Source organism: Parasteatoda tepidariorum, chromosome 5 (genome assembly GCF_043381705.1).
Source record: "Parasteatoda tepidariorum isolate YZ-2023 chromosome 5, CAS_Ptep_4.0, whole genome shotgun sequence".
NCBI lineage: Eukaryota > Metazoa > Arthropoda > Arachnida > Araneae > Theridiidae > Parasteatoda > Parasteatoda tepidariorum.
In genome coordinates, this window is record NC_092208.1 from 93,645,866 (window position 1) to 93,665,136 (window position 19,271).

Below are 19,271 nucleotides of genomic sequence, written 5' to 3' on the forward strand. Positions count from 1 at the left end.
AACTCAAAATTATAAATTCATTTTTGTGATTCATGTTTGACTTTTTATTATTTGGAATTTGTTCGTAAATCGTCGTTGCTTGCGGTGTATATTTTATGGTGTTTAAAATTGTATATGGATGGTATAAAAGCGAGAAAAAATAATTCTGCCAAAATATTGTGGAAATAAATGTTGTATTGTAGTAACATTCAAAAATATTCAACTTAATTTCACTATCATTTAATTACATCTCTTATTTTTATTGTTTTACTTTTATTACATCTTTTTTTGAAACTAATATTCTTTTCTTTTCCTCTTTACTGATTATATTAACGATACATTTATTTTATTTAAGCTTCACCTAATTTTCATTTAAAAACATTTTACGCTTAATTTAAGCATAGCAGTTAATCTTTCTACTTTTTGGTTAGTAATAAATTAAAACTTAAAAACAATGATCGTCACTCAACGAATCACAAACGAAAGAGATGATGCTATTTGGCATTATTTTATTTTGCCATTGATCAAAAGTCAACCTTCTCGGAACCCATTATGTAATATTTAATTTTCATTAAATGATGAGGTTCCTTTTTGTTTCTTCAAATGCTTAAAAAGCATACATTTTGTCTTTGACATTTTGAAATGGAAAAGAAATACTTTTTTTTCCATATTGCTTTTAATTAATCTACTTTTATTAAATAGAAATCGTTTTTAATGCATTTGTTTTTTGCCCAAACATTATGACTACCCCTACATTTTACAATGAACTCTCCTGGATGACGTGGAGGGCACGTGATCTGGCGAAAGTGGTATTTAACTGTTGCTGGAGAGTTTGAAGAATCCTTCTTTCACTTACTTCTGTGTGTGATGGGAAGGGCTGCGGATATAAGCGACTTTGATAGAGGGCAGATTGTAATGACTCGAAGGCTCAGAACAAGTATTTCCGAAACTGCACGACTCCTGGGTTGTTCGCGATCTACAGTTGTTAGTAATTATGCAAAGTGGATGAATGACGGTGAAACCAGCAGTAGACGACATGGTGTTGGACGTCCACACGCCATCAAAGATAAAGGTCGTCGGAGATTGTCTCGCTTGGTGAAGCAAAACCGGAGCCAGACAGTGGCTCAGCTGATAGCCCAATATAATGCAGGGTCAAGTAGAATACTATCAGAGCACACTATTCAGCGGACACTGTTGGATATGGGGCTAAGCAGCAAACGTCCCACTCGTGCGCCTTTGTTGACCAAGCGTCATTGCCAACTACGCCTGCGTTGGGCCCGGGAACATCGCGACTGGTCCATGGATCAGCGGAAGAGAGTTGTCTAGTCAGATGAATCATGGTTTGACATTCATCACTTCGATGGACGTGTCAGGATAAGCCGTCTTCCAGGTTGCTCCCTCAATGTACAGTAGGTCATACAAAGGCCGGTGGTGGCGGTATTATACTTTGGGGGACGTTCTCTTGGACGTCTCTGGAACCCGTGGTTGTAGTAGAGCAGACCATGAATGCTACAGGGTATCTGAACATCATTGCGGACCTGTTTCACCCTTACATGGCATCTGTTTTTCCAGCTGGAAGTGAAATTTTACAACAGGACAGCACCCCGTGTCAGGAGGCTAAAATTGTGTTGGAGAGGTTCCAGGAACATGATGCTGAATTCCAATTAATGTCCTGGCCACCTAACTCACCGGATCTCAATTCGATAGAACGCATTTGGGATGTCGTGGAACGGCAGCTCAGAGTTCAAAGACCACTAAGTCGCAATATCTCGGATTTGCATGACCGTTGCTTAAGCATCTGGTACAATCTGTCTCTGGCCATCTACCGAAGACTTGTGGCATCCATGCCAAGGTGGGTTGCAGCTGTGTTGCGGGCTAAAGGTGGGCCAACTCGTTATTAAGAGGTGGTCGTAATGTTCTGACTCTTGAGTGTATATATATATTTGATATTTGAACTATTTTAAACAATTAAATTTTGATGAAAGTAGGAAAAAATCAATGAAATTATAGTTTTTGATGTTTTTAAATGTTTCAAAAGAAGGGGAAAAAATAGTCACACATTTTAATAAGGACACTACACTTTGTTGGACAATGTTTTCTTTTTAATAAATATAAATTTAGTTCATCAATACATATTTCTTTTTTTTATGCGATTGCATACCTGCCAACTTTTAATCCCTTTCATTATCATTTTTCCCAGTGGTATTAAAATGGAATTAAAACTTCAATTTTAAGCAAACAAATACGTTGCATTTGAAAAAACTTAAGTTGACAACCATGATAGTACCGCATATTAACGTATGTGCTTAATTTTTGGAAGAATAGTGGTGATCAAAATCATTTAAAAATTAAGTTTATAAAAGAAAAAATAGTATATAATTACTACCACTTTAAATATAAAAATAAAATCTTCCGGAAAATCCGGAAGAGTTGGCAGGTATGCGATTGCGCGATTCTTTTGGAAAATCTGGTGTTTTTCTTAAATAATCGTCAAGCTTCTCTCTCTTAATATGGCTCATTATCTACACCAGTTGAGTAATAAGTAAAAAAAGCAATTTTTTAAACAAAGAAAAGTCTCAGCTTTTAAAAAATATTCTAAAAGTAAGCGGTGTTTTTAAATATACAAAATGTCAATATTATTTTTAAAAGAAATCCTACGTTTTTATTTATTTTTTATAAAAAGCATATTATTCTTAGCAACATTTTAACGCAACAATTAAAAATTTCTTTTTGAGAAAAACGTGTAAAAAGTCTATATGTTGCAGATATTTTATGAGGATTGAATTAAATTTTGTTGCCTAATTAAACCTTAATAAGCTATAACATGAAATTTCTTGCCTCAATTTTTTTAAGAGAAAATAAATTTTTTTCTAGTCTTGGAAATGATCTACTCTTTAAAAACTTAAACCCAGAGGACCTCAGTGACAGAGAAATGCTGTTTATCGCAGCCAACATAAGATAATTTATAATTCAAATCGAATAAGGCATGACCAGAGGCGTAATTGAATCTCCTGACCACTTAATGAAAAGGCAAATGGATGACACGACATTAATTTAAAGAGACATGCCCCTACAAATTATGCACGAGTTATCTCTTTTTTTCCTTACTGCAGGATGATGAAGAACGCAGAATGATATTGCAGGATAGAGATAAGTATCCCATGAATGAAGCCTGTGGAGATAATGAACGGTCGCTCATAGGAGAGAAACAAGACAATTTATTTTCATCTTATGCTTCGGAAAGAGAAAAAAAATGAGGTCATATTTAGTCATATTTCTTATGCGGAGTATTAAAAATACTTGTTTTATGGATTTGTTATTGAAATGAGTAACTGTTACTTAAAAGCTTTCAGACAAAGTTATCGTTTTTTTTTCTTTGTTCAGAATGAATTTCTTAAAATTTATGAGTCTCTTTTTATGATGAGAGAAAATAATTTATTGTTTAGTGATTCACAATGAAATAAAAGTTTGTTTACAATTTAATAATATTTATTGTTTTTTGCCCTTCATTCTTGTATTTTTGAGTGAAGGTTTCAAAATTATCTTTAATAAAAATAAGTACAAATATAAGATGAAATAAATAAATATCCAAATTAATTATAAATATGCAAATCATATTCAATCTTTCAATTTATTGTTTTACGCTTTTTAGAAAAAAGATGAACTATACTTTAAATTATCTTTATTTTTTGGTAATAACAATAGGATGTAATTTAAGATATGCACAAACAATAAAAGAGGAAAGGTTTTGCGATTCGTTTATTTTTGCTGAAGAAAGATGTTGAAATATGAGCAATGTTTACGTAAGATATTAAATTTCCTTGATCGAAAAAATACTTTATAAATTTTGATAGTTATTAAATTCGGTAAAAAAATATCGCAAAAAATTAAAGGAAAAATATCATATCAAATTTTACACGCGTCTTTGTAATTTACTTTTGATGCAAATTTGTCGGATTGCAATCGATTCAATGTAAAAATTTCATCGAAAACAATACCTCGTTTGTCTAGATAGTAATATTTTTTTCTCCTTTAATCCTCCCCCTGGAAACAACTTGACGCATGAGATAATCCACCTTTTTCCACTTACTAGGAAAAGGGTACATAACAGTTTGTTACTGATTTCATTTTTTTAGTGTTTGGGCTTTAACGGTTTGAAGCTACATTTTCTGTAATAATTAGGAGAAAGCTGTAAACTATTTTTCAGGTTGTACCTGTTTACTACCTTCCACGAAGTAATTGCCACCTTTAATTTTCTGAAGGAATTAATAGAAGTAACTTAAAATTGCTATCTAGAGGAGTGATTTATCGCCTTATATTATATATTTACTGCACATTTGTTTTACATTTATAGTTTAAGAGCTATATCCAGGTGAATATAATTTATGTTTTGGAAATTATGAGGAATTTTTTCACGTATAAGGTTTGAAAGGTACAATTTTATCTGGGTAAGAGTCGGACATTTATATTTAGACAAGCAAGAAAATATTTTTTTTATGCTAAATCAAAGAAGAAAAAATTTAAGTCGACAAATTTGATAGCTTAAAGGTAGAAAACATTTACGTGTAAATTTGCCCATGTAAAAAATTCTGCTGTTTATACAAAAAATTTTCATAACTTCGAAAATATTTGACTGATTGACTTGTTTTGGTTTCATTTGATTTAACATCAGATATAGATAGGAAACATTACCTCAATACTCTAAATACTAAGTTTCTTCTTGTTGACTCTCTACCCTGAGAAATAAATATGGTCAAAACTTCCAAAATATGGTACAATTTACAAATGTATTTGGCTCTTTGATAACATCAAAAACGACGGTAATTTTTGTCGAAAGACTTAGGTAATGACTGACTTTTAGTAAAATTAATAACATTGCTTCAAAATGCGTGCTAAAATTTGATAAATGTGGGAAAAGTTGGTTGAAATTGCCTTAAAGCATCAGTTCCCGAACGGTGTCCCTAGGAGCCCTAGGGTTCCATGGAAAAATTAAAGGAGTTCCAGGGATTAGTACTTTTTAAAACCTGTGATGATTTTTGAAACCTTTAATTATATTTAGATCCAACCTGAAATTAATTTTTATTCTTTCAGTTACCCTTGTGAAATTATTTCAAGTAAAATTTTAATGGAAATGTATCGACATTTTTGAAAAGAAAGTATATTTCTAATAGCAATATCTTGAACAAATTGTGAAAAGAATACGCATTTGTAAAATATTTCATTATTATTTAACATTGCGCTTTTCAAATCAAAATAAAATTATTAAATTCTTTAATAAATAAAAATATGTTTCTCAAGTAGAAAATTTTCAGCGTTTATGACAGTTGTTTTAACTTTTCCTTTCGAAGTAATCTATAATACGATTTATTTTTTTTAATTTTCAGCTTATCTATGTACACCAAAAACAAATTCATAACTAGACAAGATATAAAGTAGGAACAGCAAATTAGACTGTAGGACATGAAACTTAATTCAAGATTATTAATAATGAATTCTTCTAATGAAATATTTTAAAAACAGTCTTCTATAGTTCATAACTTTCACAATCACCTTCATCTCTTTTTACACCTCTTCACTTCGTAGGGAGTCTCCATCTCAACCTGTTGGTGGCTCCGTTTGTTTATTGTCTTTAATTTATTAATAATAGTTCTGCTCCATGTCATTTTAAGACTACCTCACACCAGTTGAGTAATAAATAAAAAAANAGCGTCTGTTTCTCTTTTGAATTTTTCCATCTTTCTGACAGTGTGTCCAGTCCCTCGACATTCTCTGATTTCTAGTATTTCTATTGGTTTTGCTAGAGGATCTTTAATATTATATTGTTAAACATTTGATGAAATCATTTTATGTTAAGAATTCGTCTGATAAATTTGTTGATAAAAGTTTATAACTCATTTGTATTTGTTTTCAAGTTGTACCATGGTTTTGATTCATATAAAAGACTTTAACATTTGAGTTGAACACTCTTATTTTTGTTTCATTCGATATAGTCCTGCATGCCCAAAATGTACTTAGAATAGCTACTCTGAGTGCTTTATTTAATTCATTGGAGATATCTTAATCTGTACCTCCTCTGCCATTACATATAATGGTTCAAAAAAATCTTTTGTAGGTTATGACGTTCATAATCACCTTCAATAAACTTTATTTATAAAGTCGAGGTTCCATCAAAAAAAGGTTTATTATTAAGGGTTCCATTGCCGAAAAAAAATGGGAAACGCTGCCTTAGAGCATTGTATAAGAACCATTTATTCGGTTAAATTAACTTTTCAGTTTCGTATTTGTTACTAAATGCGTAGTAAAAAGAACTCTAATTTTGAAAACCATGACTTTCGGTAGGCCTTTACCATATGAAAAGAAACATTACCAAATGAATGGTTTCAATACCGTTTAGTTTGGTTTTATTACCACTAATAGCTCTTTTTACCCGAAATGTTTTTGCCATACAGCATTGTAATTTTATCAGAATCTATTTCTCCGCGCATCCTTCAGTAAATTCAAAACGAATAAAGTTTTTCCTTTGAGGAGATAGAAAATTTCAAATATCCATGAACCTAAGCCGAAACGTTTTAAACAATCCCTCCAACTAGTTCTGTATCTAAACTATTTTTCTTGTCCTGAAAACTGGTGTAGTTATTACACATGAATTACTCAATCTAAAATCATCGTTTAGATTTCTGCAAAATCAATAGTTTTTTAAGTACATTCCTCCTATTTGAAGCAATGTGAAACTAAAAATAAAATGTGAAAAACGCTTTAAATTTGAGATAAGTGCATCGCTATGGAAGGTGTGCGACATCCCAGAATTATTTCTTCTTTAATTCAATGTCACTTTTTTTAAATAAATAGATTCTCCATGAAATCTTTATATTTCTTCTCGCCTCACGTTGGCATGGTGTCTGGCAAATTGTGCTATAAAACATTGTTTTCTTTATCTATTTTTTAAAAAAAAATTCTTTGAGAACGTGCTGGAATGCCTTTTTCGTGATCAAAAATAATCTCACTAAATATGCGTAGCAAATCATTTTGTAAGCAAAAATTATTAAAAACCCTTTATGTTTTGCCACTAACAGACATTCAATTAAAGTTATGTTAACATGGATCAATAAAAGGAGGATGGTTTTATTTTATTCTTCTCTTAAAGTATCTCTTTTATAAAAGAATAGATAATACATTTTAACTATATATTTCTAGATGAGTATCGTAAATTTGAATGTAAATAGATTTATAAACAATAAAGAAGTTTTTCTGTGGCCAGGCAAAAAATAATGATGTTTTTTAATGCACAAGTATAAATTTTAATGTAAAATCTATAAGTTTTAAGTTCTGTAATAATTTTTCTCGGAAATAAATCACAATCTAATGATTTGGGGAGGTGACTATTACACAATATATTATACAAGTATTAAAAACTTGACGTACGGTGCGCAAAAAAAAATCAACGGACCACCGTGAATAACTTTTGATCTAATGATCGGATCTTCGCGTTCTAGGACTATTCGTAATGCTAATTTCAATCTTCAACAGTCTAATCTCATTCTAGGACTCAATCTGAAAGAGGTGCCTTCAAATATGCTAATTAATGTCGATGATATTTTAAGTTATGAAATCTGACACAAAAACGAAGTTTTATTGAATAAACATTCAATTTTTTTTGTTTGATTTGGATTTTTAACCCCCAAAATATAGGGGGTAGCAGCAATCTGGGAAATATGATCATAATAGTTTGATCAAGAGAGTGTTCCATAGTTGTGACCCTTTAGTGTTAATTTTATTTTTTGCATATTTTGCCACATCTCGAGAAAATTTAATGCGAATTGAAATTTTTTTACACGCAATTATAAAATTCTTTTGTTCAATGATAAGAAAAAATGTATGAAAAATATCCAAAATGACATTAAAGATGATATTCAAAAATATGAAGAAAAAAATTTTTAGTAAACATTTATTATTTTTTATTATTTTATTTAAAAGTAGTCGGGAAAATTTTGAATTCTAAGGTATACAATGTTTTACATAATTTTAAGGAACGTAATTTTGCATGGCAAAATACAAAATGTGAACGAAATCGGTCGAATAGTATCTGAGAAATTAATTTTAAAAATACGACTTCTTTTAAAACAAAATGTGTCAAATACCGATACCTTACAAAAGTATATTATAAAAGAACTTCAGTTGTGAAGCTCCCAAATTCCTTAATAGTATTCCCACGGATTTTCAAAGCTCTCCTAATAAAAGCTCATTCAAACGGAAATCGAAGGAATTTACTATTAAGAATCTTCAGAATCTACACTCTATGACAAATAAATCGACGCACCAAGAACGCGCTAAGACGCGCAAAATCACCGATCGATCAGGCTGGAATGGTGCCGACTGGGGACGTATAGTCTTTAACGACGAATCCCACTTCCAACTGTGCCCTGACGATCATCGAAGACGTGTTTGGAGACGCACAGGGCAGAGGGGGGATCCTGCCTTCACTATTGCACACCACACTGGCCCTCAACAAGGCATTATGGTCTGGGGTGCCATTTCCTTTGACAGCCGGACCCCTTTGGTCGTCATTAGAGGTACACTTACTGCACAGCGGTACGTCGACGACATCCTAAGACCTGTTTTGCTACCGTTCCTTTTGCAGCGCCCTGGGCTGGTTTTTCAGCAGGACAATGCCAGACCACATACGGCACGTGTTGCTATGAACTGTCTGCAAGCTTGTCAAACTCTTCCTTGGCCTGCCAGATCACCAGATCTCTCTCCCATCGAGCATGTCTGGGATATGATGGGAAGGCGATTGCATCTGGCACGGAATGTTGATGACCTCGTTCGACAATTGGATCGAATTTGGCAGGAAATACCGCAAGAGACCATCCGGGAGCTTTATCGGTCTATGCCACGCCGTGTGGCAGCTTGTATCCAGGCTAGAGGCGGGTCAACACCTTATTGAACTTGTTACTGTAACTCTGCAATAAATTATTCAATTGCTCTGAAATTTTAATCATTTACTATTCTGTACATTGTCTTCGTATCCACCAATTTTCGTTTTAATCGGACAACTCCTTCTTGGTGCGTCGATTTTTTTGTTATAGAGTGTATTTTATCTTTGTTTTTCCTGCTCTATCTTTCACAAAATATGTAGTTCAGTCTTTATCCAGTTTACCACTTTATTATGTTGCATGCATTGTGCTTCATATTTAGTTTTATTTGTTGCCATTTTATTTCACTGCTTACATTTATTATTAATAACTTCTATGGTTACCATTATGAAATATGGGATCCCAGGTTCCCGAAATATTTTTTGCTGCTTTGTTTCTTTTCTTGTAAATAAAAATTTCAATGATAGTGAAAAAAATATGTATTTCTTTGTCTGCAATTTTAACAAGGATTCTAAAATCATGTATTTCAATTAGCGATTATGGAGAAGCCTGTACACAAAAATCAATCCATTTAGTGAGTAAAAGTTGTTGTTTGGTTTTTGGCAGTAATTTTGAAATAGAGTCTTGTCTTGAAAATACCGTTCACTTCTTTTTTTCCTCGATTTTTTAATTATAATTTTTATTACAAAATTATGTATAAAAAAGTTATGAAAATATTTTACAATATCATTTTTCAAAAAGACATTAGACAAAGTGAACAATTAACTATACCAAAATATAATAAATAGAATAAGAATTATTTCAAAATATAATAAATAGAATACAAATTATTCCAAAATATAATAAATATAATACCAATTGCGCAAAATACCTCTTTAATTTACAAAAATTAAACAAATATTAAACAAATGCATTATATTTTTATAATTGAAAATTTAAACTTTTAATGTAAAAATGGGAACAATAATTTATTTACCTCTTTCTAATCTTCTATAAAAATGAAATAAAATATTCGTATCAAATTAGAAATGTGAAAATATGGGCATAAATCTGACAGAGGAATGCTAATTTTTTATTTTGCACTACTTGTCCCACGAGTTTCGCTTTCCTGTAAAAAAAGCATCATGAAGGTGAAGCTAATTTACAGAAAGACATTTGAAAGCACTTTTCGCGCTTTTCGTCGTATGCATTATAAATATCGTCACATTTATTTATGTAAGTACGGTCAAGTTATGGCCATTTTTGAGCAATCCTCAACAAGATTGCTGTTTGATGATCGTATGGCAAAAATATTTATTTCGCAAACTTTATCTGCATTTTTTTTAACATTAAATATTTCATAAATTTAATTTTATTTCTTGCAATTTTTTATGATATTTCTCTCTTTTGAGTGAATACTTTGTCCTTTTTGAGACATTTTGCTGGGAAAACAGCAGTTTTTAAGTAAATTTAATTAGCAAGAGAAACGAAAGGTACAATAGCAGATGATAAAGCAAAGTAAGTGACTGAAAAAGGAGTCACTGTTTGTGTTTTCGCGCTTTAAGGGTTGTCTCAATTTCGAGATGTTTCTCCTCTTACTTCCGCGCTAAAATGAACTCTGCGTCCGAGGCGGTGGAGAACTCCAGGTGAACGAACTATAGTTCAGCAAGTAATGGAACATTGAAATGAGTTTTCTATCCTATCTCACGACAGAGATGGAATTAGTTTTAAAATTTCTGCTGCCTACTATGTATCGAAATTATACTTATGGTGGTTAGAAAAATTTAAAAGGTGCCGAACTGATTTTAAATTATTACTGAAATTCAATTCTTGGAGATGTTTGACTTTATCGAGGTCATCTCTTGAAAATAATTAAAGTGGAAATCAAAATATTTCAGGGCTCAGGGGATAGAGTACCACCTCCCAATGAGGTGAAACGGGTTCTATCCCAGAAATAGCTGGTGTATTCGAATTCCGCACCCGGTTCGGACTGACCACAGTTCTGACGTAAAATATCCCGTAAGTCTCTCAGTGCTATAATCGGCACAAAGGATTCACGTGGAGGATGTTATACGTGTTAAAGTTATCGACAGCCTGGAATGTGAGCGTACTCAGATGGAAGTATTCGAGGAGCTTGGGATTGCTCGAATAGTCATTTTTTAAGCTTTGGTAGCGATTCCAAAATGAGGAAAATGTAATTAGATATTACAGTGCAGATCACCTCCTATTACAGAGCAGTTGTTACAATTTTAACGCAACCCGAGTACAGAAGTTTGGAAAATATTGGTCTGCATGTTTGCTGGCCTGTCAGATTTGTTTGACGTACTGCAACTCGCTGTCACCAGCGATTAGTCTGTAGTTGAGAGCATTCCGTGCGGACATCGTGACAGTTGACTTGTGTGATGTTCTCCGAAGAGTCTGGGTTTTGCTTGCAGTCTTATTCACATCGGATTATCAAATGGAGAACGCCAGATATCCGTTACCACGAAGTCAACAACATTGAATGACACCGGATGCAGAATTTTTCAATTGGGGTGGAATCATACTGGGCTCCGAAACAAATCTACGTGTCCAAATCGGAACCATTACGGACCATATTTATCGGGGCTTCTTTCTTGAGCAACATGTAAGCTTGTTTAGGGGTGCCATGGGGGCAAAAACTTGTGTTTATGGATTACAACGTTCCTCCTCACAGATAAACATCTTGAACGAATGTTTTCAATCTGAGAGTATCACCCCGTATGGAATAACCAGCATTTTCACATGACTTGAATACGATAGAGTATGTGAGGGACATATAGTGCAGCTTTTCAACTCCTACAGACATTCGTCTCGCGTCGTGGCGGATACTATGGTTACGAGGAAAAGACACTTCGAATAAAGGTGTGGGATGAATATTTCTGTCTTAATCTTGGCATAGGTCAGCGTGAGTAGACCAATCGACACCTTCTTTCCTCCATTTCACCCCCATTAGAAATATTCTCTCGCTTGTTATCATAGTAGCAACAGCCCGAGACTTTTTGTCTGGAGGAGTTCTCCTCAAAGCAGCACTATACTTGGCCAACGAGTTGCAGCCCATCAACCACCTCCCTCGTGTGTATTGGAACTTTGAAAAGCATTGCTTGAAGAGTGGAGTAATCTTCTTCAAAATCATCTCCATAATTTGATACTCAGCATGCCTAGGCCTTGTACAACCTGTTTTGCATCGCATGGGAGGCATAAAATGTATTAACCATCATACCAACCATTTAATTAGTCTTATAATTGTTCTAGAGAGAAAAAGTTGCAGTCTTTATGAATGGCATCATACACACACCATCTTTTCTGTTCCTCATCTTTTGTTTAATAAACGTATTTATATGAATAATTAATGTTTGTTTCGTTTCTGAACCTTTATTTGCTGTAGCCGGCATATCCTTAATTTATGAACATGAGTAGTTTGGTAATTAAAAACGTTTTGCAAGACATATTTCCTGGAAAAATAATTTATTCTTAAGCAAAAAAAATTTTTTTTGAATTGAAATCTGTAACGGAATTTTTGATTTTTAATGAAAAACCAGAATAATTTTTGGTTTACGCTTAAGGACTCAATCTCAATGGTTCGAGGGGGTGACCACAAATATATTAATTAATTAGCGTCGACGATATTTTAAGTTACGGAATCAGACACAAAAAATACTTTTTCTGAATAAATGTTACCTCTTTTCCTGATGAAATCAGATTTTTGACTTTCAAAATATAAGGGGTGTGAGCAATCTGGGAAATATGGTTCTAACTGTTTGGGCAGCAGAATGGTCCAAAGCAAAAAATAATTTTTTGCAAATATTTATTCCTTTTTGTAATTTTATTTAATAATGGTCGAAAATTTTTTGAACTGTTAGGTATACAACTGTTTACATAATTTTGAAGTACGTAATTTTACATGACAAAATAAAAAATGTGGATAAATCGGACGAATATTTCCTGAAAAATCAAATTTTAAAATACCTAATATTTATAATTTGCAGGAAATATTCAGCCGAATTTTCTCAAATTTTGTAATTTGTCATGCAAAATTACATTTTTTGAAATGATGTAAAAAAATGTATATCTTGCAATTCAAAATATTTTCGTCTATCAGTAAATGAAACAATAATATTTACTAAAAGCTATTTATTGTTCCACGTAGAATCTTTTATAATATTTTTTTAATCTTTGAATAAACGAATTTTATAATAGTGTGCAAAAATCTTCGAATTTGCTAAAAGCTTTCCCGAGATAAGGCAAAATATGCAAAAAGTAAAATTAAAATTAAGGGGTCCACACTTTGGATTCTCCTAACCAAGCTATGGGGATTATATTTCCCATATTGCTGATATCTCCTATATTTTGGGGAAGAGAAATCCAAATCTGACTTAAAAAAGTACATCTATTCAGAGAGAGTACGTTTTGTGTCTAATTTCGTAACTTATAATTGTATACAAAAGTTTTTCAATATGCTTAAAAAGTTCTCTAGATATGGCAAAATGAAAATAACATTAAGGGGTCCCAATTTTATCCCCCTCTCCTGACGAAACTATGGAGATCATATTTCCCAGATTAATGCTACCCTCTATATTTGGGGGGTCCGAAATCGAAATACGTCAAAAAAAGAACATTTTGAGAAAGTACGTTTTTGTGTTTGATTTCGTAACTTAAGATATCGTCTGCAGTTGTTGATTACCATAATCGAAGTCACTATTAAGATTGAGTTTTAGAACGTGAATATTTGATCATTAGATCAAAAGTATTTCTGGCAGGTTCGTTTTTTGTGAGTCAGGCTTTGTAATTACGTTTCAAGTGAAAAGATCTTAAGGAAGTAGATTAAAATTTTAAAGAATTTTACCTCTTTTTTGCAAGCACAACTCCGTATGCATTAAAAAATCAGTGATGATGGAAAAAATCTCAACATCCTATTGAACAAGGAAAATCAAAATCTGAATAAAAATTTATTTTGCACGTGTTTTAAATCTTTGAAAAGGAGAATGTTCTTTTAGAAACTATGAAAAAGGGGTAAATGGGGGAAAAATAGCTACCACTACATTTACGCAATGAAAATTGCTTCGCATGCCGTTTATCTACTTTCAATTTTCGTTTGAAGTTATTCATTTAGAGCATTTCCTCTACTGAAACTCTGCAATAAAATAATTATAAAACTTCCTTTCTGTGTCTAGTTTTTATTTATATTTTTACTTTCATATTACTTTTTGGGTTTGAATATTTTATTCTATAATTGGTAAGGAATAACCAACCCAATTTTGAGTTTATGACTATCAACGTTTAACTTCACAGTCTTGTAATTTTGAACCCGATCCAGAAGACAAGTGAACTCCTGGGAGAAATATTGTGGCAAATTAGCCTTCGAGGAGGACTTTTTGTTGAAATTTACCTCCATTTGAGTGACACAGAGAAGAAAACTATGAAAAAGTCCGACGGCTAGATCGATACGGTTAGTTTACCACTGAGCATATTTTTATGTCAGAAGCACTGTGATCGTTGCAAGCCATCGCTGAAAATCAAACTTAGGTAATATTATTAGGTAACGAGCTCTCTATCTTTTGAGCGTCTGCCTTTAATATCTTAATATATTTTATTTTAGACCCGGCGTTGAACAGCCAACCAAATTCTGATTTTACGATTATCAATGTTCAACTCCATAGCCTTGTAATTTTGAACCCAACCCAGAAAACAAGGAAACTCCTCTGTCAACTATTATGAGAAATTTGCCTCAATGGAGGACTTTTCGATGGAACGAATCCGCATTTGCCTTACCTGGAGAGGACGACAGGGGGACTCTAACCTATAATTCATCCACCACTGACGATATTTAATGTTAACACTATGGTCAGTGCAATCCGGGTACGGAATTCGCATCAACCTGCCATCACTGTTATTAGAACCTGTGTCACTTCATTAGAAGGCAAGTGCTCGATATCCTGCAATGTTCTATTTTATTTTACAACATAAACGCCTTTGAACACCTGACCCAACTTTTAAATCAGACGAAGTATCGGCAATTTCGATTATTTTTTCAAAATTAAGGACTTGCTATTGCTCTTTTTAAAATTTATGGTTTTAATAACTTGCTGTTATGATTTGCATTTAGATTGTTTTCCTTTTTGAAGTTAAAATGCTTAAGTTAGTCGGTAATTATCGATCCTTAAAATAATTTCAGTACAATTTAAGTATTTGGATTGTTTAAAAAATTTAATTTTACGTAAGTCTCTCTAGAAAAAATTGTATGAACTTCTCTGTTGGTTTAAAGTAACTACTTGTTAGATGGTTAAAATAATATTTTTAAAACGGCATAAAAAAAAGTGAAAAAATTACTTTCATAACAAGATTTAAAAGCATGATAAACTTTTAAAAACTAGAAGGAAGCCTGTTTTAATGAGAATCAATCTAAATTGCTGAAGTAGAGCTAACATTCAAAATAAAATATTGATGAACCGACTCAGTTTTGACAAAGTGGTCTGGAAATTTTAAAAATGTTTAACAGATTATCAAATATGTCTTTAAGTTTTCAGAAAGATGACTTGTAACTGATACTCATTTAAATACAACTAAGGAATTTCTAGAAATGCAGTGGTAAGCCATATTTTGTAATTGTTTAGGAAAACGAATTTGGGGGGAAACATCCCTATTTCCATGCAAGACATAAGATTTTATCATGTATTGTTCCTGTATTATATAGTATATAGACGAAATACCGTAAAACTATAAATTGCCTAATTGGAAACAATACTAAGAAACATAAATATTCAATCTGTAGAAAAAATGCTCATCATAAATATATCGTTTCAAGCCTTCCAATTTATGAACACCTAATTTGTCAGAATTTCACACATTTAAAATGCAAAAAAAAATTTTTTATACTATCATGCAATATTTTTTTTACATCAAAATAAGCTAAGAGCTGATATCTGTATATTAATTTGCAACTTCTAAGACCATTGATGAAATGTAGGTATTTTAATTAAAATGTAGGTATTTTAATTAAATAGGTGCAAGGACCTGTGGAATATGCAAATTCTTCCACAGGACCTGTAGCAAAGCCGTTGACCACATAATTCTATCCTTCAAAGATAGTGGGTAAACCTCGTCTCCTTATATCAGATAATGAAGATCCCAATAACAGTCCAAGCGTCACGTCAAATTAATCCAGTCCCACTCATCTAACCCATTAGCCCACTCTCAGTATCCAAATAGGGGGGGGGGACTACTACTCCAGTACGCAGCCAGGGAGAAGTAGTGAGTGACAACAACGGGGAGATCTTTTGGACCCGAAGTAAATTCAACAGACGTTGTGGTTTGGGTGTTATCAGCAGCCACTCCCTCTCTGCAAACATTTGGTTTGAGTTGTGGCGCAAACTGAATTTTTTTTTTTAGTACTTGTTTCATATATGCTGATATTTAGTGGCGTGACATGGGCTGTCGTGAATATTTGTAATGAATTCAAATGGCGCTTTTTAGTAATGTCTTTGTAATAAAACTGTTTTCCTTTTTTTTGGGTTTATTATCATTATTTTATTACTGTTGTTCATTAACATTTTTGAATGGTGCAGATTGGAAAACAAAGATTTTAAAGCATTTGAAATAACTTCCATCCCTTTTTTGCTGACTCTCCCCAAACCCCAATGCAATCTTATGTGGTTTACTTTTCGCTCGCTTCCGCTCATTACTGTGTACAAAACCATTTGAAATGTGTTCTTATCTTAAAATTTCATATCAATTATTAAAACATTTAAAGCTAGTTTCACTTTGAAAAAGCACAATTTTTAGCTAATAAGTTATTGAAATAAACTCTTTTAAATGGCATGCAGTTGAAAAACTTGCAGAAACAATACTATAATTATGCTTAATGAAATCATTACAATGCTAAACAAATTAATAATAACTAGATTTATCACTTTTACCGTAACATATATATAGATAGATAGTTCATTCTGAATATCATGTTTCAATAATTTCGCGGAATTGTATTTTATTAGGAAAAATACAGCGAAAAAATAGTTAGCGAACAAAACCTCACAAAATGGAAATTTATAATTCTTTTTAAAACATAATTTTGCTTTAACAAATTACCACATATGAAAAATATCGCGTAAGATTATTTCTTTTAATTGAAATAATTACTTGAAAAACACGTTCAGTAATTAATATACTAAAGGTAATCAGTTATAGAAGGCATAGAAACATTAAGCGTATATTTACAAAACATTTTCAACTTTTAAAACCTTGCAAGACTAGGTAGAGCGAATAAATGTTTTACACTCAAAATTCAACTATTGCATAAAAAGACTTTCAGGATATTACTTAACATGTGATTATACTAAGCTCCTCAGTTAAAAAAAATAATTACTATGTTACTCCACCAAGCTCTTCAGTAAAAAAAAAATATTTAACATGACATTTAACTAAACTCTACAGTTAAACAAATGATTAGCATGCTATTGCTCTTCAGATCAAAAATAATTAATATGTTATTCTACTAAGTTCTTAAGTTAAAACAAATATTTTATATGGGATTTCACTAAACTATTGAGTTAGAAACAATTATTATTAAGAAAAAATCTTTTATTGATTTTCCGTTACTCATTAGAGCAGTGACTAAAACAAAATTGCGTATAAGAATGAGTTAAGACGCAAAATAAATTTATTTCATGTTTTGTCTGGATAAAAAATAAAGTGCGTATATAACTATTAGAATTTCCATTTAACTCTAATCACTTATTTTTTCTTTTGAGCCCTTTTATTAAAACAAATAAATGAATAAACAAATTTAATTTTTAATTAAGATTTTTTTTTTCATTTTGCCAAGCTTTTACTAATATTACAAACCAACTGTAAAGTAACAACATGTACTGTTTATGAACAAATAAGCTAGAATATCACAGGTAAAAATGTGTAAATTATGGAAAAACAGAATTGCCAAGCCAATTAAAAAAGAATTCTTTTAATAAAAATAAAGTAACTTTAGTTGAATGTATTAAATTAGTACAAATCACTTATAATCATTTATAATCCCTTAATCTAGGCACCGTTGGCGACCAATTTGGACACATTTTAAAATTATTTTATTCAACTTATAATCTTTGATGGCAACTGAACCAAATACACAGCACTACTGTTTTGAATTATTCTAATCCTTCATCTCTACTTCCAATCCTTAATTGGTTTCAAACAATACGTTAATCAAACTTATTCACCGTTTGGCTACTGCTAGAGGCTTGCTTGTACCAAAGAACTTTAAATTTAATTCTAACTATTTCCAAAGGAAAATATCTCCGATATTATAAAATTTCTTCATGTATTGAATTTTTGCAATAAATTCCAATATACTATTAAATCGTGCAAACCTCTTCAAGTATGATTTTGAGACGTTTCAGTACTGTAGGCATGGTAACAACTGTTCTTATGAAAATGCTTCTTATAGTTAGTGAGTAAAAAAAGGAAAAGAACAAATTATTTTTGAAAGTAAATTTATGAATTATTGGAAGAGCGAATCGATTTTTGAAGAAATAAAAAGTTTAAAAAAATGTGATTTGTTGTATGGCGGTGGTGAGCGATCACAGTTTACTATAACTGATTTTATTTTTAAAATAAGCCATCAGTCAAAATAAATAATACGCTTATTTTAGTTAATATATTCAAAGATACAAACTTACGAAAAATTCGTATATTTTTATATTTTATGCATATATTTACTTTAATTAAAAATATTAATAAAATTAATTATTAAAAATATCAATTTGTATAAATTTATTTCACATTAAAAAAATCTTAAATATTTGGGGATTAGTTTAAAAATTTAAAAAATAGTAGTGTTAGAGTTTTCTCAAAAAATTTTCTCCGCTTTCTTAGTGTTGAAATATTTTCATTTTCATTTTAATTGTTTGCAAGAAATGACTGCGATAATGTCAAAGATCTATGTATTAAATTTCAGTAATAATTTAAAACCAGTTCGGCAGCCTTTAAATTATTCTAACCCCCATAAGTATAATTTCGATTCATAGTAAGCAGCAGAAATATTACAACTATTTCCATCTCTGCCTTGAAATAAGATGGAAAACTAATTTCAGTGTTCCTTTAATTGCTGAACTACTTCCTCACGCACCTCTCGAGCCATAGCTAGAGTATCGTGTAATATACACTGGTTATCTTAAACTATTGCTGGCAAAAGGCCAGCTCCGACAGTACGCGCCCCCATAGCATCGTTTATGTTTAAAAATCTTTTAATATAATAATTTAATAATTTAATATGAAAATAATTAAAAAATTTTAATGTAATAGTTTAGTTTTTTTTAAGTATTTAAGGATCAAAAATAAATATAAAAAATTACTTTGTAACTGAATTTTCAATCCAATAATAAAAATACAAAATTATTGTATAGATATATACTTAAAGTATAACTAACTATA

At 31.5% G+C, this 19,271-nt stretch overlaps 1 protein-coding gene across 1 annotated transcript; it reads left to right on the top strand.

Annotated features, from left to right (window-relative positions):
* The first annotated feature begins 846 nt into the window (after positions 1-846).
* LOC107446518 (uncharacterized) lies at positions 847-1,305 on the top strand. Its single transcript, XM_016061194.2, has one exon. The coding sequence runs from the start codon at positions 847-849 to the stop codon at positions 1,303-1,305; it is 459 nt and encodes a 152-aa protein (XP_015916680.2).
* Positions 1,306-19,271: the final 17,966 nt, after the last annotated feature.